The sequence below is a fragment of the Buteo buteo genome, chromosome 17 (assembly GCF_964188355.1).
Source record: "Buteo buteo chromosome 17, bButBut1.hap1.1, whole genome shotgun sequence".
Lineage (NCBI taxonomy): Eukaryota > Metazoa > Chordata > Aves > Accipitriformes > Accipitridae > Buteo > Buteo buteo.
This window is the reverse complement of record NC_134187.1, coordinates 12,889,775-12,914,656: the sequence shown is the minus strand read 5'-3', so window position 1 is coordinate 12,914,656 and position 24,882 is coordinate 12,889,775. Positions and strand designations below refer to the sequence as shown.

The window sequence follows — 24,882 nt, the reverse complement described above, 5'->3', positions numbered from 1 at the left end:
AAATATTTTAACCTTTAAGTTCTGTTAATAACTTTAAAATGTCAAGAGGTACGTCAAATTCTTAATACCCAAGCCTACATATTTAATTGTAGCCCAAACACCCAAGACAAGAGAGTTGTATTAATTCCAGCTGGACCCCAAATTAAGATCTGTTGAAAAATTGTGATATATCTTCCTCTTAAACTAGGGATTAGCACTTGGTTGGTCTACTTTTTAACTATATACTTATTGATTTTCTAGAACACCTACTGCACTGGTCATTTTAGTTTTAATTTCAAAGCAGTCAAGTGCAAGAGATCTCTGCAAGATTATCATGTTACATCATTGATCTGCAGCAGCAGAAGACTCAATTTGCTCAGTAATAAGCAACTTAGGTCAAAGGCCACAACAGAGAAAAGACAAAGGGTATTGCTTACAACCATGTCAATCACAAACAGCTCTACTGAAATCAATTAAGTTACATTTGTCTCAAATCAGTGTGAAAGAGAATTCTGTGTTTGCAGAATTTGGATTGTGTACCAGTCACAAATTCACCTTTATTAGTCTGTAGCAGGAAGCATTACAGACTACTAACTTAAAATACTAGATCTGCTATATTGGATTTTTAACCAAAATGGTTTTATTCTCCTACTGGCAAATCAAATTCATGTCACTGTTTCAGCTCACTGGCTTCCATTGTGTTATCTACCACTGCTTCATGGTATGAATTCACAGATTCTGTAACCTTGCATTAGGCAACTCCTCTGAGGTAAGAGAATAGTAATTAGTGTCCTACTTTTTAAAGAAAAAAAAACCCACAAAAACAACCAAAAAACCATCTCTGCCAACTATTTGCAACTATTAACAAACTTCAGAATATGCCAGATTTGTATTTCTTAACTTTTGATGTTCATAGAATCATGCACTTCTAACAGTCCTACAATTTTAAAAGCATATTCCTGACTATACAACCACAATATGGTTTACAGGAAAGATTTGGGAATTTTAATTTGACTTGTTCAGGGATCTGGTTGGAAGAATTGCATGGGATACAGCCCTGGAGAGAAGAGGAGCCCAGGAGAGCTGGATCATTTTCAAGGATCACCTCCTCCAAGCTCAAGAACGGTCCTTTCTGACAAACACAAAACCAAGCAAAGATGGCAGGAGGCCTGCATGGATGAACACGGAGCCCCTGACTCAACTCAAACATAAAGAGGCAGCATGTGGGAAGTGGGAGCAGGGACAAGAGACCCAGGAAGAATATAAAGACGCTGTCTGAGCATGCGTGGTTGGAGTTAGGAAAGCCAAAGCCTTTCTGAAGTTAAATTTGGTGAAGGATGTGAAGGCCAACAAAAAAAGCTTCTACAGGTATATCAGCAGCAACAGGAAAGCTATGGAAAATGTGTGCCTGCTGCTACTTGGGGTATGGGACCTCGTGACAACGCAGAGAAAGTCAAGGAACTCGGTGCCTTCTTCGCCTCAGCCTTTAATGGTAGGATTTGCCTTCAAGGAGTCCCAGGCCCCTAAGACCAGAGAGAAAGGCTGGAGCAAGGAAGACTTACTCTTGGTGGAGAAGGATCAGGTTAGGGAACTTTTAAACAAACTGGACATACACAAGTCTATGGGACCTGATGGGATGCACCACAAATGCTGAGAGAACTGGCTGATGTCCCTGAAGGCTTATTTATCTTGACTTTAGCAAGGCTTTTGACACTGCCTCCCATAACAGCCTCATAGACAACCTGATGAAATATGGATGACAAACAGACAGCGAGGTATATTGAGAACTGGCTGAACTGCCAGGCTCAAAGGGGTTGTGATTAGCAGCACAAAATCCATCTAAAGGCCAGTCACTAGTGGCATACCCCAGTGGCTGATACTGGGACCAATACTGTTTAACATCTTCATTAATGACCCAGAGGGTGGGACAGAATGCACCCTCAGGAATTTTGCAGATGATACAAAACTGAGAGGAGCTGTTGATACACCAGATGGTTGTGCTGCCATTCAGAGGGACCTTGACAGACTGAGAACTGGACAGACAAGAATCTGTACTGGTTCTGGACAAAACCAGATGTGGCAGGAAAAAATGATGCAGTATTTCCCAAATGTGCACCCACCTAACTGGCACTGTATTTTTGTAGGAATATATTGATTCCATTAAACTTCTCAAGAAGTAAATGGGGAAGGGGGAAGAGAGATCATTTGATATCAAGAATTTATATCCTACTTTGTTTAATTCAGAGTAAATGTAAGAACACAAGTTATCTTACATACTACTTATGTCTTCCAGTTTAAATTTAACTGAAATACAACACAGAAAGCAACACAGAGAAGACTTTTTGTTGCTTTGTAAATTTTAGTAGACATGGAAAACATTACATAATTTATCTGAGTGATGTGGTCTATCACATACCAGTAAATATAATCTTAGTAACTATCCTTCATGACAGCCACTTAGTAGCAGCAGAAAGCTTAGAAGTCATAAATTATGTTTCAAACCCATTCATTTGTTTGCAGCAGCATATTCTAGTCTTTCAAGTTTATACCATCCTAAAATAATATTTTCTTCTACCACAAAACAAGCAAATTTTTTTAGGGCTGTTTTGACCCAAACTAGTCACACTCATTTATGCACATTCTGAAATGCTGTCATTATGAGGCTTAAATATTTATCATAATACAAACATGTATTCTTACATAATGATGAGCCAAAGTAAGAAGAAACACTGACAAAATGGAGATCAATAACTTTAACCATTAGTCTATATAGCTCTTCTTCCAAAAGCAATTAATTTGCACTTATCTTAAGATTAAATGAATCATCCTCTGGTGACCTTACTGATTATAAATGCAACCCGAGATGGCCACCATAGCCTAGGATGACTAATGTGAAGACATAAAAGTCACAGAAGGGATTCATGCCCTGTACTCTGTAAAGAAGTATCAACAATTTCCTCTGGTCAAGATGACAGACAAGTGCCAAGAATTGTCAGAAAAAGCCAGGAACTGTTTAAGTGACATGAGGTTATATTGTTGTGGCATACAAGTGAAACATTTTAAATGCTTTTTAAATAAACTATAAACTATATATATAAAGGTAAGCCTACTGTATCTCAGATCCAAAACTTCAAATGAGATATTTCTCAACCTGTTTATGTTGTCTCTAAATATAGACAATCCCAATGCTTACTGTACCAAACTTTTTATTATTTGAAACAAACTTCTGTACAAAAACATCAAAGCAGGCAAAGAAATTCAGTGACTTTGGCAAACAGCACATGACAACTCACGGAATGCTTTAAGGTTTACATTTTTATTATACAAGTGACAAATAGCTTTCCTCTGGGCTACTTAAAGATAAGACTTCATTGTTTGACAAATAATTGCAGGTAAGCGTGTATTAACTTCAGTTACCAAAGCTCAACAGAATGACCTGTTATCCACCTAGATTTACCTAACTGGAAGTGACTCTGAACACAGCAGGATTTTCCCTAATATACATTTTTATATGTCGCCCATTAAAAATGGAGCTTGTAAACAGTGGATTTACTACTGTGAAAAAGCAATGTGATCACTGCTTCCAGGAAAAGAAAAAAAACTAGCGTGATTTCTAATTCTGTTCCTGACAACAACATAGTGATCTGCTGCTACAACTGCAGATGTGTGACATGAACACCGGAGTTACGGTGCTGTCCAGTACCACGACACGTGTAACATTGGTGCCTGTGGGTTCTGATCAGGCTTGAGAAACCTCACAGTGGTCGTTCTGCTCAGAAATAAACTCTAAAGCAATCCCTACTCCAAAGAACTTAGGATATTAAGACTGTTTAAGGACTGAGTTCAATGACTCAATTTGTCACAGCGCAGCCAAATTTCAGCAGACCAAATGCATCTTCAAAGTCTTAAGGTAATGTTTTTAGAAGTGATATGCATGAAAATTCCAGTGAGAGCACACAAACTCTGATTTACGTACACAGGAATAAGCAAATACAAATCTGAATCTGTGCACAAGCACTGGATTTTTCACACATACATGCAAGCAAAGTACACAAAATTGAACACATTCTCAGAACATGACCTCTGCAAGAATATGTACAGCAACTGCAGACCACCCAGAAGACACACTTAACAGAGCATGAGCACTTTGCTGCTTTTGGCAAAGTACTTCTATTCCATTTACTGGAAAAATTACTAGAAAGTAAGAACAAACAACTCAGCAAGGAACTCAACTCCTTGAAGCATCAATCACATCTCAAAAACAAATGAAGAGCAGTCAGCTGATATATATTTCTGTGTTGACTCTGAATCATCTAATGCGTAATACTATCAAGGAACCTGATGGAGTGCCTAAGAACAGCTCAGCTCTTAAAACTTATTTATATCATCCCTAGTTTGATGAGGCCAGTTTGACACTAGGGAATTTTGCTGCTACAGAAGTGTGTTCTGCTTTATACCAGTTTATATCAGCAAAAAAATTACTTACTGGGTAGAGCTGTCTGAGAGATAATGTTCATCATGATGTATTTACATTGACAAACCCTTTCTAGTTAAGTCAAGGCATTAGTATTTTCCCTTTCCTTTCTAAATCTAATAACATTATATAGAATTTTCAAAATCTAGCAATTGTCTTAAAACACATTTTCTGTTTATTTATATTGAATCTGAAAAAGGACATTAATTTCCTCAATTGTTGAAAGGTACAGGTTATACTTAATAAGAAAGGTAAAATGACCTCTTTGCAATACCTTTTTGGATGTCAGCCAGCACATAATCCTTAAAATTAGGTGGATCTCCACTTATTACAGGAAAGACAACGTATTTTATGAGTGTGATGACTTTCAGGTATTCTCCTATTCATACAAGTCTGAGGAGATCCTAAAACTAAGTGACTACAAAACTGTGCACATGTTCTTAAAACATAACCAGTGAACTTTACTTTCTCTTACACTAACTTTCTCCTCATTTAAAGTTCCTTTTCTGTGGTATCTTTGACATTTCAGTTTATTTGATTTCCATTTTGTCTTCACTACTACTTACTTCTCTGATAGAGAAGATGTTTAAGGATTAAAATGCACAGATAAACTGTCATAGCTGAAGTATCTAAGTAAAAAAGTATTTTAAAAGTCAAAAGATAAAGGCTAGCATAAAAACTTAGGCTGCACTATATAAAGTCAGTCAGATTATGAACAGATTCATGTATTTTAGCAATGTGAAGAAAATGGTTATGTAAATACACACAAGTATTAACATCAAACCGTATTAAATTATGTAAACATACACATCTTCTGTGATCAATACAAACATCTACTTGTCTCAGGATACTACTGCAGCATAGCTCGAATTTGTTTTGAAGTAGACTCATCATTCAGGTGTTTTGTAGTGAACCTAGAAAGTACAAGTTAAAACAATACTTTATGAAATGAACAGGGATTAGAAAAGTGAAAACTTCAGTGCCTGTTTTTTGAAATCACTGCAGTTCAATTACACAAAGGAGGAACTTACATGTTCCTCTAGTCACGGATCACTGGAATTTAACTGCTAATAGTCTGGTGCTCTTTATCTTATAAATACCCCTTGCAATAAATTATTCCCTGTTAATAATGGAGAATTGTGGCTACATCCTGGCTAAAATACTGTGTGCCATCTGTCTATGACATTGTCATAATTTTGGGCCAAAATTATCTTTTTTTCCAGTTAAATGCCTCCAAAGAAGTAAAAATCATGCAAAGACATAGAAATAGGGTAGATACTAAAAGGACTTAGGAATCTAGATGGAGTAATTTTGGCATAATCTATAAACCTAATTTTAAGCAGCTTTCTTAAATGTCCTGGGAGGATGGAAGAGCTTTAGTGTGTTTTTTTCCATGTAACCCCAAACATTCTCCAATGCTTATGTTCATAGGGAGACTGATTATCACATAAACTCAAAACACACCTGATACCTGTAGGATTTAACTCCACAGCGATTTTAATTCAAAATACATGATAAACAAATATGGAGGTGGTTATGGCTGTAGTTCTCACTCTATCCAAGCTAGAGATTTCAATACAGTTCTGAAAAACTTGGTACTAAGACTACCTTCTCAGCTTCAGAGAAGTGTCAGACCATTGTGTCTTGCTTCCCAAGACAGCACCTTAAACACTTAGCTACAAGATTGGGATTTAGATTGCCGTTTTCTTGAAGTTGTATAATTTAGCAAAATAAAAAAAAAAAAAAGAAGTCTTATTAAAAGGGAAAGAGAGAAGGGAAGTATCAAGGATTTGAGAAAGAGAAATTCTACTCTTTGCCTCTAAAATGTTCTAGCTGCTGGTGTATTTTATATAACAAATCTTAGCTCAGATATATCGTTTTCTTTTGAAGTATTGATTACCTTTTAGATGGCTAAGTTTTAGGTGATAAAACAAACTGTAAGTGTCTCTGAAGAAGGACATTATGACTTCCAATACTAATAGTCATTGCTTATCAAAGTGAAATGGAATTGAAAGAAATGAATATTATTTAAGAAAACCCCAGGTGATGAAGGCAAACCTGAAAGGACAATTCTCTTAATAAATTAAGCTTCTAAGGTGAAAAGTCTTAAATATAAAGAGACTGGAAGAAAAACAAAGAGGAATTTGTTAAGGCTGAATTGAGTAATTATGCCACACATACCTGAGAGCATTCAGAAGTCCCTCCACAGTGTCAGGTGGTTGTTCCTTTAAAACTTTTATGCATCCCTTCATCTGGGAACAGAAGCATGCCACTATTGAACAATAATATATGAATTGCACTAGCTGAAAACAAGGAGAAATTTCACCATAGACAGACAGGTTTTTTTCCTACTGAGTGTTAATGCTGCTTTATATATGACACAATAAAAGCATTATAGCTTATTAAAAATTATCTTACGTTAAAAACCTAACTTTTGAGAAAACATCTACTTCAGTAAGTGTTTGTAGATAGTAAATTATATATCAAGTGTATGTATTTTAACTTGCACATGATTTCTCCAATTCCAACTTAAAAAAATATCAAGAACAGCTGATATAAGCTAAAAAAAGAGATTTTGGAAGATCGTTCCATGCCATTGCTGTTAGCAACTATCAGAAGACATGTTTCAACTTTGACTTTTATTTTTATGCTTGCATACAAGGAAGTAATTTTCAGTATTCAGTTTTTAGTTGTAAACCTAACTAGTCATAACTTATGATTTGTTTCATAACTAGTGGTTACAAATTTAATCTGAGACAAGGAGTCCATGATGTTGATCTTAAACACCACACTGAATGAACACCTTCATGGAGACTGTAAAAAACCACACTGAAACTCTGTCCAAATTTACAAAAGGGGAAATGAAGCACAGAAAGCAGAGGTAGAACTCATTTGACCCACTATACACTCCCTATCTAGTCCATAGAGAGAAATAAGAAATTCCTCTAACCTATTCAGAATATACTTTCATATGCAATGAATCATGCTCCAGAAGTACCTACTTCTTCCCATTGCTATGAAGACATCTCATAGCTATCCAGAAATTAGTCTAGATTAATTTCATCTTATTTAAAATGACAGATAAAGATATGGCACTGTCAAGATTTGAACCTTCTAATTTTCCAAGTCACATTACAGTGCTAAATCCACATGCCAGTATTTTCTTTGCAGCTAAAGAGCAACTCTGCCTTATTATGGAAGTGGCTGATGAAATTGAAGTCAGGGTCCACGTATTTGCCAATAAAAATCATTCGGAAAATGTAGCTCAGCTTCCTGCACCATGACCAGCCTAACAGTCGCTAATCATTGCTCAGTTGGCTCATTTCTACCAGGAAGACAAAACTAGCTTTGCAAGTAGCAGATCAGATGAAATTCTCAGGGTAGCAGCCCATGTTTTGAAGTGACACAGTTACACTTCCTGAACTAGAGAAACTCAGGACTATATTCACGTCACTCAGTCCAGGTTTACATGCCCCATGAAATCAGATCAGACAAACTCAAAGGGGATAAAAATTCAAACCATTCTTTTCCATTTTTCTTAGAATCAGAATCCCTAAAACAGTCAAAAAAGAGAAGCTGTTAGGATGTTCAAGCTAGGAGCCTGTAATTAACAGCTTGAAATACAGTCTCCAGTCTTGAAAGAGTAAGGAAAGGTTAATTTGTTCCACCGTCCCTGACATTCTCTTGAAATGGCTCCCAAGACTAATTTGTGACTAATTTGGAGAAAAGAACTGTTTTTCACAGTAAAACAAACTCATCATCTGAAATATTATTATTATTTTTTTTTATTAGAGACGAATCATCAAACTGATTAGGCAAATTAAGATTTGGGACCATGTACTCATTTTTAAAAACTGAGTCATACATCTCCTGTCTCCCATTTATATCTAGCTAACTTTCCTGTAAGATTACAGGGCTTTAGGATAAATGTGAGAAACAAAGTACACACATCATATGTTTGGTCCTATCAAAATTTTACTTGTGGATTGTCTCTGTAGGCAAGAGACTGAATTAGCAGTCAGGAAGTCTGCATTCAATTCCCGGGCTCTATCTGCTGCATGACCTTGAGCGAATCAGTTCACCTCTTTGTGACATATCTTTCCCTCTGTAAAACAGAGTCAAAGAGGGGATGTGGTAAAATACTGATATCTGCAGATGAAAAATGCTAACAAAGACTCAGTGTCATGGAGCACAATAATACATATATATTTTTTTCTTTTCTTTTGATGTAGGCTCTCTTGTAAAGGGAAAGACTTTGCATCTTTTTTCATGAATTACAGCTGATTTCTACTGAAAGATGTAGCGTGTGACATCTAGGTTTATAAAAACACGTAGCAAAAATAAGAGTATATTTTTGTGTGTGCTTGCAGTATCTCAGATGAAAAAATAAGGTTCATTTCCCTGTCACTGGTCATGGCAAAGCCACAACTGAAGGCTCATTATCAGCATTACAACAATAACATTTCAGTTCTGCTACTTCAGATCTCGGACAAAAGGGAAAGAATGTCGAATATCTGCTTATTTACAACAGAACTACTGCCAAGATGAACAATTTAGCATAAATAAAGTACATGATTAATAAACAATTATGACTATAGAACTTATTCCAGGGTAGGTGTAATACAACATTATTTTAGTGTAACCATACAGTTGGCAGGAAAGCAGAGCTAACTAAGACAAATGAGTATCTGTGTCTGGAAGAAAATACAAAGAACAAAAGACTGACCCTTATTTTAATTTCAAACAAAGTACATAGGTGAAGATAAATTCTAAATGTTGCCATTCAAAAGTAATTAAAATGATGCATACAAAGCTGTAACCTTGTGCTGAAAAAAAGCTGCAGACTAGTATTCTTGAACCTACAGAGTATTAAAGAAAAGTCACTCTTACATCAATCTTTGATGTCTTTGAGAAAGCTCCCACAGGATGAACATGATCATACAGAATAATAACTCCCACCATTACTCGCATACAGAACATAAGGGTCTCTTCACTGGTGAATCTACTCCTGTACTCTCTGGAAAACAGAACAAAAGAAATAAAGTTGACTTTTTACTGGACAATTTTGCAAACTAGACTATGAGCGCATGAAATCTGAACTAAAACTGTATTTTAAGGTTGAAGATGCATCTTAGTAAAATTTTAAAGAATTTTGAATTGCATAAGTCCATGTCAATTTAGAAGAATGGTTAGAAAGCAAATAAGAGATATGTAAACCCCTTCTAATAACCCTTCACAGTCCAGATCCTCACTTCAGCAAAATGTCTATGATGATGGCTTCACAGAAGACTTCCACAGTGCATGAAATATGATGGAGACTGATCATACTTCTGTTTAATCTTAGAAATACAACATATCAGGACCTCAAAGGAAAGCTACTCTTTTTGCTTAAATTCCTACTTTGAAACAGTTAACATTTAAGTGGGATCTAATTTCAGCAGCTAGTAAGTTCAGGGCTTCACCTAGGTGGATCATAGTAATTGCTCGCTCTCTGTCCCTATTCTAAGTCCATAGGCAAGCAACTTCAACAACCCAGGTTCACTGAGCATCTAAAAATGTGGAAGCCTACTAAACAGGACTGGACTGAACAAAAAGTTTTTCTTTAACTTTTCAATACCAAAATAAGAATATGGATGGCACAGTGTCCTGGTTTTGGCTGGGATAGAGTTAATTTTCTTTCTAGTAGCTGGTATAGTGCTATGTTTTGGATTTAGTATGAGAAGAACGTTGATATCACAGTGATGTTGTCAGTTGTTGCTGAGTAGTGTTTGTACTAAGTCAAGGATTTTTTAGCTTCTGATGCCCAGCCAGCAGGAAGGCTGGAGGGGCACAAGAAGTTGGGAAGGGACATAGCCAGGGCAGCTGACCCAAACTGGCCAAAGGGGTATTCCATACCATGGGACATCATGCCCAGTATATAAACTGGGGGGAGCTGGCCTAGGGGGAATAGCTGCTTGGGAACTAACTGGGCATTGGTCAGTGAGTTGTGAGCAATTGCATTGTGCATCACTTGTTTTGTATGTTCCAATTCTTTTATTATTATTATTATTATTATTATTATATTTATTATTGTTATTATTATAATTTTTTTCCTTTCTGTCCTATTAAACTGTTCTTATCTCAAACCACGAGTTTTACTTTTTTTTTCTTTCCCAATTCTCTCCCCCATCCCACTGGGTGGGGGGGGAAGTGAGCGAGCGGCTTCATGGTGCTTAGTTGCTGGCTGGGGTTAAACCACGACACACAGTTAAGACAGCCCCTATTGGCTCTAATCCTTGAAACCATCATCAGGAAATGAAAAATGAACTACAGCAGAGAAAATCAGAAATTATCACAATTTTTCTAACAAATATTATTTTGAGTAGATAATACATAGATTTGTCTACTGTCATTCATTGATTTTCAATATAAAGCTTGATTTTTTCACCTAAACGTATCATTAAAAATTCTAAAATCTGTGCTATACTACCTCTCAATTTACAGTAACTTCAACTTTTATTCTTATACAGCATCGTAACATGAACAGTTTTAAAGGCTACAGACATTTTGATGTGAAAATGCTTGATTGTCCCAAAACTAGAACTAAGTATCAGATAATCTTCTGGTAGATGACTCACAACTTTGTTTCTCCACTTTTGCCAAAAAATGAGCTGACACATAAGGTTACTTTTCAATCACTACTTCTATGATCTCCTGGGATCGTGAGATGAGTCCCACCTCCTACATACACTTCGCCAGAATTTTCATAAACAAACACAATAACCTCAGGAGTTCTACCCCCTACATGGCACCATGAACAAACAATTCAAAGATGGGAAGGCTACCTTGACTCTATCTTGTATGTGTTTTCCACTCAAAGAGACCTCTAACCCCAAAAATACTCAACTACATGCATACCTAAACAATAGCAACCCCACTGCCTCTATCTATGCTAGTAGATAGGAACACAGTTGTACAGTTTCCATATAGCTGAACTTTCTCATATCCAGAATAAGATGGCTGCATCCAAAAAACATCTACTTAAATGATCCTCAAAATAGTCCCTGTGTATCATTTGCAAAAGCAGTACTTGGAAGAGCCAGAATCTTGCTAATAACTGAGCAGCATGGGCAAACAAGAGACAGTAGCTGGCCTATGGCCCTAGTTAGAGAAGACACAGACACTGAAGCACAAGATTACACTTGTATTTTAAGCTTCTGATGAAATGCAGACTGACCACGTAAACTCTTCCTAACAAAACTCAATGCTAATTCATGAAAAATATCATAAAGTGGTTAAAATAGGAGGCAAGGCTTTCTAATACCAGGTCATGCTTTGTATACAAAAGTGATAACAACTTAAGGCAAACATACAGGAATTCATTTGGAAAAAACCTGTGCTTATCCCAGATGGCTACTTAAAATACAATACAAATTCTCTCATACAAGAAAAACAAGATTTAAGGTAAAACTTACGGTGTTTCCAACATGACTTTACATACACTAGCCATAGTACTTAGACAGTCCGTTGTATTTTCAATTGGTAACGTTTTGTTCTAGAAGGGTTAAAAACAGCCAATGTTCAGTATACCATCTTGTAAAATTAAAATCAAGAATGTCTGTGTTAGACCTTTTCTCCCCCATTACCTACTTCTGATACAAAATGTGTAGTTGCATTACTGAGTGTTTTCAGCATTGGTGTGGCTTCTGCATAAAACAGGGACATCCTATTGGCCATTTCATTGTTTACTTCATTCTCAATGTCTAGCTGATGAAAACATGAGAAAAAATAGTCAGTAAAACTCTTTAAAATCTTGCCAGCAGCAAGAAAAAGGTACAGTATATGCTCATGTCAGCAAGCAGATTGTTGCATGAATAGTTCCACTCTAATCACTTCATCCGGACTGCTGATTAACTCTCAGTGTGAAGGAGAGAACATGACAGCTAGCGTATCAAAAGAAAAAACATTACCACAAATGGTATAAATGTGTACTGATAAATACCTCAGTGTGAACAGCAGATCAGATTTCATTTACTTACATGCATGTTGTTTATTCTGTTGCGACTTATTGTCCGCCTGTAATAACTGAAGTCATTCTGAATTGCTGGGTTTCTCATCTTCAAGGAAGATAAAAAGGAAATAATCAGTTTCGGTTCAAAATACACAGAGAAAATCAGCATGTATTGAAAGACTTTGTTAACCTTGAGTTCATCAAAACGAAGAGTAAAATGTAAGATTTCTGCAAACTCTTTCGCTAGAGCCTGTTCCCGTTCCAGGTGCTGAGTTGGAGTATAAGGTGGGCACGTCAAGGACTCCAGTAAGCTCTGCAGGGCTTTCTCTGAGTAAAAATCAGAAGCACAAATTCTATTCAGTCCACCTTATAACAAAGTTTTAAGTATTGGGAAGGAAACCTCCAAACATGCAGAGCCCTAATAGAAATGCTTTTTCTTACTATTCTAAGGTGAGAAATATTAGCCAAAGACACCTGTCTCTTCAGGCACTCTGACATTTTCTCTCCATTTTGTATCACTGAGATATCTCCACTTTTTATCACCCTTTATCTGGGTTCCCTATCAAAAATTCTAAAGACAGCATTTTTCTGGCATTCAGATATTCAATTCTTTCTCTTTCATCTTCCCCAATCAGCCATCAGCTCAGTACAGAGATTATTCTGGCATCTCTGTTACTAAAAGTGTACTCTTAGGTACTGATAGCAATGTAATTCAGCTCCCGCAGCTATAATTACTAGCATAACTCAAAAAGTGAAGGACTTAGTAAGCAGGATGTTGTAGAATTCCCTTGCATTAGGAGCTCTCCCACTTCATACATATATTTTTGCACACTGGTTCTCTTCCAGAGTCCTAATTCAAGGAGTAATTACATCATTTTGGGGGTTTGTAGGGATGACAAAGTTAGAGTAAAACCTGCCCAACTTTGGATTTTCACCCTGTGAGAGAGTTTATTGATACCCTTCTCCCCGTTATCCCTGTTTTTAAAGTCTCACAATGTTATTGGTTTACATTCCTTTTAAAACTGAAAGATCCAAATTAAAAAAATTTAAATTGCATTAATACAATATGGACCAGTGAAGTGCTGAAGAGTGGCAGGCACCAGAGAGAATATACACTTTTACCACATTCTTTGCTTGTACTCTGTTTAGATAATACAGATCTATTTTAAGTGACAAACTAACAAACCATGAAAATTTTGAAATTAAATTAAGATTAAAAATATGCCTTGACAAATGTAATTGCAGTTAAATGTCTGTTGATATCAAGCAGAAAGAATAGTAACCCTCTAATATCTGTGGAAGAAGCAGCTTTCTATTTTTTTTATATATAAAGTAGCCTAATAAACAGACATACTAAAACAGGGCTCACCTAATCTGAGTGAAAACTCATAAAAGCGCTTCAGCCTTACAACCAGAGGACATACTGAATTCCATGCTTTTTCTTGCAACTGGATATCATTGGGATTTTGTATTGCCTGAAATGAAAATATTACTGTAAAGAACTGTGATACATGAATAACAAGCAAAAGGTGGTTTGGCATTTTTCTACTACATTATTTTAGAAAGTAACTATTGTAAAACATAGAACAATTATGAGAAATTACATTGCACAGGAATAGAAAATTAGTAAGTCCAAAAATGCCGTGTTTTCCACCTTTCCTCTCCCCCTATAACATAGTGATTTAAAATTACTCATTCCAATGCACCACTGACATACAGAAACACGTTTTAACGTATTCTTTGGGGAGCAAAACTATTGTAGAAGCATCAGGTAAAACTTTTTGTATGAAATAGCAGAAATGGCAGAAATAGCCTTCTTTTAAGGTTTTGATGCTTTTGAAATCTTCCACATATTCAGATTCTTAAGTAACCAACAGGTCACACTAACAGTAACTGCGAAGCTGATGCGGGAAAAGGTTTGGTCAGCTGAGAAAAATTTTAAGTTACAGTTCAGAATTGTACTTTGGGACCAGTTTCATGGAATAACATGCCTGTAAAGTGGATGTAAGGTTATAATTTACTGTGGTTCATTATTTCACTTACACAAAAGAACAACTATTTTCAACTTTTTTATAGTGTATTTCTGACATCTGAGTATTATTTCTTCTATGTCCTGAACTTTGACTTCTACCATGAGATATCTGAAACGAGGTATATGAAATGCTGTTTCTTAAAATGGAAAATAATTACTAATAGTAAACCTAAAACAAGTTCCAACAGCCATCATTTAATGATTTCACATTAGAGCTCTACATTCAACATTACACATAATCTGCAACACATTCTCTAAATACAATTTTAATGAAAATTTTTGTATCATTTCATAGAATGTGCTTGGATACAGAACAGAAGCAAGGAACACATCGAGTTTTGCTTGATTTTCCTTCCAAAAGAACTGTCATTAACTTTAACAAACATACATCTCTAATTTCTTGTCCAGCTCCTTTGTAAGCCTGAAGGTCTGCAAGCATACTTTCTGAGTCTTGTAAAACCGCGCTGATCTGATTCCATACCTCCCTTTCTCCATCTGTGGGCTGTGCATCTAAGAAACAGAAAAGCAAAATGCAAAAAGTCAACAGGTAACTGCAGTACAGATGGCAAGATTACTCAGCTCTACTTAACAACATTATGTCCAGCCTGACTATGTGTAACTCTATTCTGATGTACTTTTTTAAAATATGCAATTATACTGCACTGCCATTCTGCTAACATCCAAGTTTCTGCTTTCTATAGCAAGGAAGGAAAAACAGTACAGGTTTTGCATGCTCTGAGTCATAATGCCTCTTCTCAAAATGCAGCATTTTAAAGTGAAGCAGTATCACAGAGCAATGTTATTAGAAAACAGGATAATGCATCAGTCCTTTAGTAAAAATGTCCCTCTCTTTCATGAGCTCCACAGCTCGATTACAAAGAATTGTTCATTTTTCTTGCAGCTTGGGGATAAAATCAGGCCTTTCAGTGGATGGAGCAGTGCGGTATTATGCCACTTTGACTGTCCTCCAGGCTTCCTTAACCAGGGCAATTTATTTCTCCTTTTGTAAAACACAGATACAGTACTGTTAAAAATAAACATTTTTCTTATGTACGTCACAGAGCATTCCTGCTACTAAAATAAATTCAGTGCTGTCAATGATTAGTTTTCAGAGTGGGAGTGACCTGTAGACCTTTATTGTTCAGAGAAATGACATTTGGAAGTAGATCAATTCTCCCATTCAAATACCATCCGATGGGATTTTCACAGCACTGTGACACCAGGGAGCGATGTTATCCCTAGAACATTGACATATTAGACGAGGTAGAGGAGATTTGCCTTCTTTTGCTTTAAAACATAAAGACGACTGGCACTGACTAAAGAATGGGTGACCTATATATAGAACTGTAGTCAGTATTTGTAGAAACAATCACATTGTCCCAGCAGATTCCTACAGAGACGCAACTTCCCCCCCTCCCCAAATTTGTATTCTCTTGTAAAGATAGAATTTTAATTTTTATGGAAGAAAAAAATACTTTGAAGGTGAATCTTAGGACTTAAGGACTACTTGTTTGAATTAAAAGCAATGAAATACCTTCAGTTCAAAACTCACTGATTAGGAAGAGCTACTGTATGCATCTCTACATTAATAGACAAGAAATACTAAAAATACCTTTTCTATTTAGTCTTCTCACTCTCCTTAAGAAATGAGACACAGTTTTCCACCCATATACCAGTATGTGATTCATTTACCCACCCCCCCATTAGAAACAAATGAATGGGTTCACCTTGGAGAGTATGGAAAGAGCAGGCATTCTCTCCATGACGTTTCAGGTTGGGATAATTTGTTTAAATGTGTCAAGTTATCCATGGGCCTTGCACAAACGACACACAAATGGCTGAGATTTACACGTCTGTAGCTCTGAAGCAACTAGTACTTAAAATCTTTCGCATATTCCTATATCACCATAAGTCCCTGGTGGCTGGGCACATGAAACAACCCTGATTTGACTTTCCTTTTATTCTGGAAGTTTTCCCTAATCTTGTTTAAAGGACAGAACAAGTGAAATTAAAACTAAGCTGGGCTTACTCAGCTGGGTTTTATATCCAAAATATTTCATGTAACTAAAAAATTCCGCTATCCTTCAAAAAGCAAGAGAAAGTAGCACCAAGGGGAAAAACTATCCCAAACAGGAAAATCCCAGCTGGGACATGGCAGTTCAACTGACCTATTAGTCACATTAAGTTTACAGTGTTACTGACTGGTTCTTTCCCCAAGCTGCAAGAAATCTCAGATATACGCCATTAAGGGGTCTGTCACCTTGTGATAAAGAAACAAAACCAGTAAATGCTTCTGAGTTTAATGAAGAAAGTGGTAATCTTGCTAAACCGTTACATACCACAGAACGGAGTAGGGGCAAGGTAGGAGTCACCTATAAATCAATATCTATATTTTAATAGTTAAACAAAAGTTAATTAAAATAACATTTTCAGCAAATATTAAGTCACAAAAGAGAATAAGTAATTTATTAGTACAATTAATGAGTGTAAAATTTGCATGTTCAGCTCACCTGAAGCATGGGTTGGTTAACTTCTATGTTACTTTTTACAATTTATTCGCTTTAAAAAGTATAATCCCCTAATAGAAATGTAAACACTATACACTGCTCAGCACTTTGGGACTTAAAAATGGCCTTTAGTAACACCCTTAATTGTTAGTCTTTTTCAAATTTTCCCAATTCATCTTTTGGGAGTTGGGGGATGGCTGAATATTTGAAACCCATTAAGCTTTCTGTAGTATCCCAGCACTGGGGGAAGTAGGAGTAAGAGAAGGTAGGTGGGTGGAAAAGGGAAAGAAAGGGAAGGGAGAGGAAGAGGGCTGCAAAGGCTACACAGCAACAGGCTTAGCTTGCATTTGCAGAAGCGGTTTATATTTATGCTGAAAGTGTTTAGCTTAAAAATAAAGGTAGGGAGGATGATTCAGGCTTTTTTTAAAAAAACATGCATCTTGCTTATGAAATATGTTATGCAAACAGATTTCTGGTAAGACCATGGTCATGTTTCAAAAGGGATTTTACATGAAGATCTTGCCAAAAATGGTCAGCTAAAATACCTCTAATCAATCACTTTGAAAAAGATTTCATCTTGCTGTCAACAACAATAATAATAATGGCAACAACAACTAAAAGGAATACAGACTTGTTCATAACAGATTTGGGCTTTTAAAATTGGTTTTCTATTCCAACAATACCAAAGCTTGTTCCTCTGTTCTGAGTAAAAAAACCAAACCATTCCTGCATCACAGTGAGGAATCGCTGCTTGGCAGTGCTCACCTCTTATCCCCATACCACCAGAGAACCTGCACATGCTTAAGCTTAGAGCCCATTTATAAACAAAACCACAGCCACTGACTAATCCATGTTGAATGCAAGCCCTCTCCATAATAAATTACCATAATCACTGGACTTACTGCATTTCAAGTCTGAGTTTTTAGAGTACTCATGATTAGCATTCAGAGTATGCTGTCTTTAATAAGACAAAATAGGAAACCCTTGCACCTCCCTTTGCCCAAATGTTTCTAACGTGAACCCTAAACCTGACAACTAAATGAATCCTCTATCAAATTAATTCAAGAGTCAGACCAGGCCTGACTCTTTCGTATACAGCAAATTTCCATTTAGAAAGCAAAAATTTTAGCTCTGGAGAGAAATGTAATTCCATTGACTCCATCACAAAAAAAACAGGATATGAAAATTCATTCATTGCATGAACAAATGCTCTCTTTCATCTTCACACATGGTCTATTCCATGTTTTGGATGGGGCTTCAGATGTCATTAAAAAAGGGGGAAAGCTGGACCCACCACAATCCATTTGTGGATGCACTAAGTATTTCAGGTGCATAGTGGGGTGCGAAGGTGGAATCATCATTCTTTTCTTAGAAAAATATCTATTATCTGTTTCAGAAAAGACCCTAACAGTGCAAGGTGTCTACCCCATTCTTCACCAAGCGTGCATTAGAAAAAACATAGAAACTGCTATGTAGGTAAGACATTAGTACTCATATGACAAGATTAAATACAAAAAGGATATGAAGCCTTTACCAATACAAAATCAGGTATAACAATATCTCAGGAATTAATTTTTATGAAGAGATAACAAGACAGTACTAAAAGAAGTACTCCCAACCCACACACCCTTTCTGTATCTGAAATGCAGACCAAAAGCACAGAACTTTATTCCACCTTCAGTCAAACTGCATGTTAAGAGGATTCCCACTGAAGCTGGTTAGTGCTTGCATTTCAGTGAATATGGAATCGCATTTGTCAAAAATACATGACACCCTCCTGGCCTCAACTGCCTAGCAAAAGAATAGTGAGTAATAACAAGTTGTCTTACCAGCTCTGCTTTCAGCTTTTCTTGTCCTGTCCACTGCTGAAGGTGGCCAATAATTCTACCAGCCACTGACAGCAAGTTAGAGAGCAGCACATGTATTTTACTGTATAATGCTAACGTCCTATTTCAGGTTTGTCACCATGACAACGATTTTTCCCATTCCAGTCTGGGACAAAATTAGATGAAAGGCTAGTTTATGTCCTTAGAAAACACAAAAGGCATTACAACTACAGGGAATAATGCGTTTTAGAGGGTATCAGAACCTCCTATACTCCATATATTAAAAATAATAGTATGAGGTAGAAACAGTACCCTATCCAGTCTACACTGGATTTGTGAATTTCATCCTTTCTAAACTAGCTAGAACAAAGTGAAGCTCCCTAAATGGCTAGTACTTGCTATGTGCATGGTGCTGTGCCAGGGATATCAGCGCCAGGCTTCAGCTCCGTGGCGGACACAGAGTGGACAACCTTTCTCCGACTGAGCCATAGCTTCTTGCTTAGGGCACTCTCTGCAGTGCAGGAGACAAGAGTTTAACCTCCTGCAGGCGGGATACAGATTACATCTCTAGCCTTGCCGCCTGTGGAGTGAGCATATTAATTAATATCCTATTACGCAAAAAGTGGGCAGTTGCTCTGCTGCCAGACATGTTCTAATAATAGACACTTTTAATCATACATGAAGATTAACTGAAAATTGCATGAATCTTTCTGGGGATGGTGGGGGGAAATCCTAGAAAGCAAGTGTCCTTGATTCTTCAGGGGATGAGGGGGATTAAATTAGGATCAGGTAACGAGCCCACCTAGCTAACCTTCAGGAAAAAAAGGAACCTGCTCAGGTTAAGGTTCAAGGCTTTGGTCTTATAAAAGGTATTTGTATCTGAGGAGGATGGGACTGAAGGTGTCACTTAAGGACACCTCCTCCCAATAACCTATAAGCGTTAGTCTATTAGGTTCAAAACAAATTGTTACCTCAACCTTCAAATTGTTTCCAAGAATTCATGTGGAATTATTTGTTTACTTTGCCTGAACAAGGCCTTCTACAGGCAGCAGTAATTTGACAATAGGTTTTCTGCAAAAAAGAGCACTCGCAAACTGCTGTGGAAAGAGCCTCAAATGCCCAGAATTCATTTACCTGTGACTAATTTAAACAAGGTCAACATCTAAAGAACAAAACAGTTCTTGAACTGACAAAATCAGTTTCAAGAGAATTTGCCCTATGGGCTTGTGAAACCCTGAAATCCACAGACTCTCAAGGCTTGCCATGCACTCACTCTTCCTAACATTATTTTCAAGTTGAGAGCTAAGAAGGAATTAAAGTAAAGTAAGTGGTATATAATCAAATCCAATACATAGCAGTTTGATTAAGAATACCCACACCAGGATACAAGTGTAAAACAGCAATATGGTTCACTTTCCAGGAATGAAGAGATTCTTTTTCTTTATGTAAACCTTTCAGCAGACCTTAAAAAAAGAGTAATTTGGCTGAATGCATATAGTTTGCATTTAACCTCAAAGAAAATTCTTTTTCACCTGCATAGGAGAACGCTATTCTCTGTATCACTTGCTGAAGCTACCACAGTCCCCATTTGTCCCTGTTTGCTTTCAAGGCTGGACTGAATGGTTCTTCAGATTGCTTCTCCTTGCACAGATCCAGAGCAACCGCCTAACTCTAAAATGATTACCAGAGAGCATAAAGGACTGCTTTTGCTATACAACATTAACTGAAATTAAAGCTGGATTCAAGCTTTTTCAAGTATGAGCATGGAGTAACGAAACTTGGCTCCCAGTTTGGAACGAAGATAATGACAGTAAAAGGTGTCCTAAAAATTGCAACTGATGATATAGACAGCTGCGGGGGGGGGGGGGGGGGGGGGAGGAGATGATTTTAAACAATTTTTTTTGTAGCCTAAACTTTTCTAGGGAAAAATTAAAATAGCTATCTAAAAAAACCCCCAAACAACTGGGAGGTGAAATTTTGAAACTTACTTCTTCTTCTCCTTTCATGATTCTTTCCCATTTTCAAATATAGCACAAGGGCAGAATTTGAAAGAAAACACAACTTTGAATTAGGTGAAAAAATTTCATTTTTCTACGCATTTCTGTTTCTACCTGCCCATTTTTCAAGACTTCAAGAATTGCATAGAAGAGATGCACTGGAGGGACTAAGGCTAAATATGAAAAAATCAGGTTGGTGAAAAATACGTAAGAGAAAAGTGAGCATGCAACTGATGAAAAGTAACTTTAATTAAATGTATTTTAAAACAAACAAAAACCATAATGGAATTTTTCAGAAGGTGCAATACAAGATTGTCCTCCTCAAATTTTTCATCAAAACAGAATTCTGCCCTGGAGAACAATAATTCACAGGAAAATAAATTTATTTTTGTTGCATGGAACAACTCATCCTTACAACACACTGCCTATAAAATGTATATTAATTAAGGAGGATAAGGGAAAACAATAAAATAAAAACCTACTATGGTGACCTTACTGTGTAGCTTCATGACTGACCTAAGATATCTAAATCTGTACAACTGCTTGCCATCCTCTCCTGCATTTCTGTTCCCATTCACGTGCCACTGCTGGGGCTCTTCCAACCATGCCATCATCCACATCACCCTGACCTGGCTGGAAGAGTAGTTAGTAGGTGGGGGAGAGAGGTAAGGTGGTAGTTTGGTGGGGGTTTTTTTGAACAGCTAGTTCTTAGCAAGTTCATTTTCCTACATAGCTATCATTCACAATGGGTGCAATCCTGTGTACATTTCAATTCTAGCGTAAGGATCTGAGACTATGTGGCAAAGCATCACCCATGGGATGACCTCCTTGGAGCAGCACAGATTAAATCGACTATCAAATGAAGTTAACACCTTAATGTCCTTTTCCCCACTTTCTTTACATACACACTTGTATTACTTCTGACCAACATCAGCCCATAAAGCCTCTGACTTTTGAAGCATGGAGACAGATTGTATTTGTTTTACTCCTGCATACAAGGAAAAAAGCTGTTTCTGGTTTTTTAAGCAATGTTTGTGTTGCACACTGTATGCATAGCATGCACACACCCTCCTTTCAGGTACAATACGTACCAAATGAAGAGCAGCAAAAAAAAAAAACAAAACAAAACAAAAAAACAACAGGACAGGAGAATCCAAAAACTCTGTAAACAATTCGGAAGTAGCACCAACAGATTTACTTTGAGATTTCAGCTTACGGCTAATGAAAAAGTGCACAAAAACTAGAAAGCAATATGCTGATGCAAATGAAATACAGTAAACACATCAACTCAACATACCCCTCATCCTCTGAATGGCCAACTGTAGTGACCATTTTCATCCACAAACTCAAACTGAAAAATCAGGCCACAGAAAGTCACACGTCCAGTGAGCATGCAAGCAGGCTCTTACCTATGTCCACTAAGAGCGCCTTTTTACACTGTACGATGGCTAATTAAAGGAGACCAAAGCACATAACTACAGGCGCCTTCAGTCACGTCCCTTTGACACAACACAGATTTTGTGCCATAAAAACTCCAGGACTTTATTTCACAAGTAAAACATTTTAACCTGTCACTCAGGAGCATCAAACTCACTGAAATTTTGCGATGATAGTTTTGGTCCTCTCTAGGTAGATGTGCCTGACTAGCGTGGCCACGTGCTTGCACTAACCACTGGTCACCTCCTGTGGGAGCGGGTGCTTGGCAATGCACTTTTGCAAAAAAAACCCCTTCGCTGCCAAGGCAATAAAACATGTATTTTCTCCTCTCACCACCACCTCCACTCCACCAAGGCTTCCCACTGCCAGACCACCCATTTCCTGTCAAATCTGCAGCCTGGGTCAGGAGTACATTCTTACCACCCAGGACATGATGGGGCTGATTAAACCTGGAGGTTCAGAGCGGCTGAAAACCTTCACGATAGCTTGGCAAAGCTACAGAGCGCTACTGAAGCCTTCGGAAGTTTGATAGAGAAAAATTACGTGGTGGTTTGGATAAAGATTTGACATCCCAGGTTTACAATAAAATTCTTAAATGATATAGACAGAAGAGAAAAAGGGATACACGGCTTACAGTACCTTCTCCTAAACCCAAACTAACCAATTAACCTTTTTTCATTATTTAAAACTGATTCTTCATAATGAGGTAAATAAGATATAGATGAGAAGATTAACATGTGTGCAAAGTTATAGTCATACATTCTAGCTCTCATCCAAGAAAGCATGTTTGAACAATTTCAGTAGATGTAAGTATGTGTTTAAATGACTTTTTGAACCAGTGCTTCAGAGTGCATACACACATACAGTCTCGTATCATGTCACTAACATTTTTCAGAAAAATACTTCAGGAATAAATGATTCAAGAAAGCTATTTCAAGGTGATAAAATGTGTGTCTCACCACCTGAAATTCTCTTTTAAACCATGCTTCAAAGTTATTTTAAAAACACTGGCTTCCCTCAAAACTTTTCTGGGTTTGTTTTTGGGGTTGTTGGTTTTTTTGGTTTTTTTTAGAACAAAGGTATTAAGAGACAAAACATCACACACTGTTAGCATTTTAAATAAAGACCATTTCACATAAGTAGTGAAGTAAGATTAAACCCATATTTAAGGATTTGATGACCAGTTTTCAAGACAATGTCTAGAAGTACATGCAGGGAAACTGTAACCAGCAAAAGTGAAATATCTTTGAATCAGATATAGATATGACAAGGAAATTAGAATGTGAAACACTGTTTTGCAAACTGATAACCATGCAATTAAGAGAGATGCAATCAAGCACATACACTTTGACCACTTCACTACTTTTTAGAAACTATAATAATCCCAGTTAAATCATCACTGAACAAGGCAAATATAGTGCCACCTTCACTGCTTTTATTTTTTCAGCTTTTTATTTCCAGTATATATTTCCATTCAAGGAAGCAACATAAAGAAATCTTTTTTTAACGCTGATTTGTTAAAGAAAGCTGAGGCCAAGTTCATTCGTATGTAAATTTAACAATGGCTCATAAATGTTTTGAAATTAATTAAAGGTAAGGCTTTAGTTGCATATCTATCTTTCTGCCTCTACTCAGAATAAATTTAAGTAATTTTGTATGGTTTTATAAATATCAAAAAGCAATATTTAACTGAAGTGTAATTTGATTTGTTTGCAAATCCCTTTTGAATTGCTTTATGATGCGTAAGCGCATGCAGTTTATTAGGAAATAATAAGCAAAGAAGGCAAGCCAGGCAAGAAGCTTTGCTCACTTTCAAAGTCAAGGAAAAAATTTGGCCCCTGATCAAGCTCTGTGCAAGTGAGAACTTTTAAAAGATTTCCCATTTGGTTCCTGAAAAATAGAAAAGGAAGAGAAAAGGAGTCCTGAGTGAACAAATTATTTTAGAGACAAGGACTTGGACAGATTGGTTGTGCTGGAAAATACACACTGCAAGCAATCAGATTTTAAAAGTTTTTCCTCAGTTCGCTGCTAAGTCAGGGAAAAGATTCTCGCATTGTCTTGTAATTGTTTGAACTTACTTTCAAAATCCAGGAAAAAATGTGGATAGTTTTCAATTTCCCTGGTAAGGACCTTAAGAAGATTACCCATCCCAGCAAACCTAGTAAATGCAACAAAATCGTAAACAGTTATATACGTAAACTTAGAATACTACAACTAAGGGCTTGACACAGTCTGCATCATGTATTAAACATCTTGGCAAGTTCTGGACCATGAGAAACATTTTGATGGTCAATTGTGTGATATTTATGCATGGGGACAGAACGAGTAAGACCTTGGATAAATACAGAAATAATTCTATTCAACAAATTGGAATTTAAACATCAGTATAGCATCACGGAGTACAAACAGATATTTATGATTTTATTTATTTAGCAAGAGAAACAAACTCAGAACTATATCTGTATTTGTAAATCCTCTAAATTGTTGGACTCAGTATTACTGAATACCAGTCCAGAGTAAAAAATGAGGTCTTAATCCTTGGTTTGGATTCTTTAGCATAAATCCCTGTTATTTCATGAAAATAACTCAATTTAATGAAAAAAAAATCTAATTGTTTTTAAACAGTAAGGTTTTATAAAA

At 36.7% G+C, this 24,882-nt stretch overlaps 1 protein-coding gene across 8 annotated transcripts in view; it reads right to left on the bottom strand.

Moving 5' to 3' along the window:
• Nucleotides 1-3,281: 3,281 nt before the first annotated feature.
• Nucleotides 3,282-24,882, bottom strand: part of CYRIA (CYFIP related Rac1 interactor A) — a 59,067-nt gene continuing 37,466 nt past the window's right edge. For 3 of the 8 annotated variants that reach the window (XM_075049101.1, XM_075049099.1, XM_075049100.1), the window contains exons 4-13: nt 24,321-24,400; nt 14,864-14,985; nt 13,813-13,918; nt 12,634-12,770; nt 12,472-12,549; nt 12,083-12,199; nt 11,908-11,987; nt 9,344-9,470; nt 6,635-6,705; nt 3,282-5,367 (exon numbers count right to left, since the gene is read on the bottom strand). In XM_075049101.1, the coding sequence (XP_074905202.1) occupies nt 5,304-5,367; nt 6,635-6,705; nt 9,344-9,470; nt 11,908-11,987; nt 12,083-12,199; nt 12,472-12,549; nt 12,634-12,770; nt 13,813-13,918; nt 14,864-14,985; nt 24,321-24,390 (972 nt within the window). In that variant the 5' untranslated portion in view covers nt 24,391-24,400 and the 3' untranslated portion in view covers nt 3,282-5,303. Of the gene's footprint in view, nt 5,368-6,634; nt 6,726-9,343; nt 9,471-11,907; nt 11,988-12,082; nt 12,200-12,471; nt 12,550-12,633; nt 12,771-13,812; nt 13,919-14,863; nt 14,986-24,052; nt 24,133-24,320; nt 24,401-24,882 lie in introns of all 8 variants that reach the window. The other 5 variants (XM_075049097.1, XM_075049098.1, XM_075049102.1 and 2 more) reach the window with 3 other exon arrangements.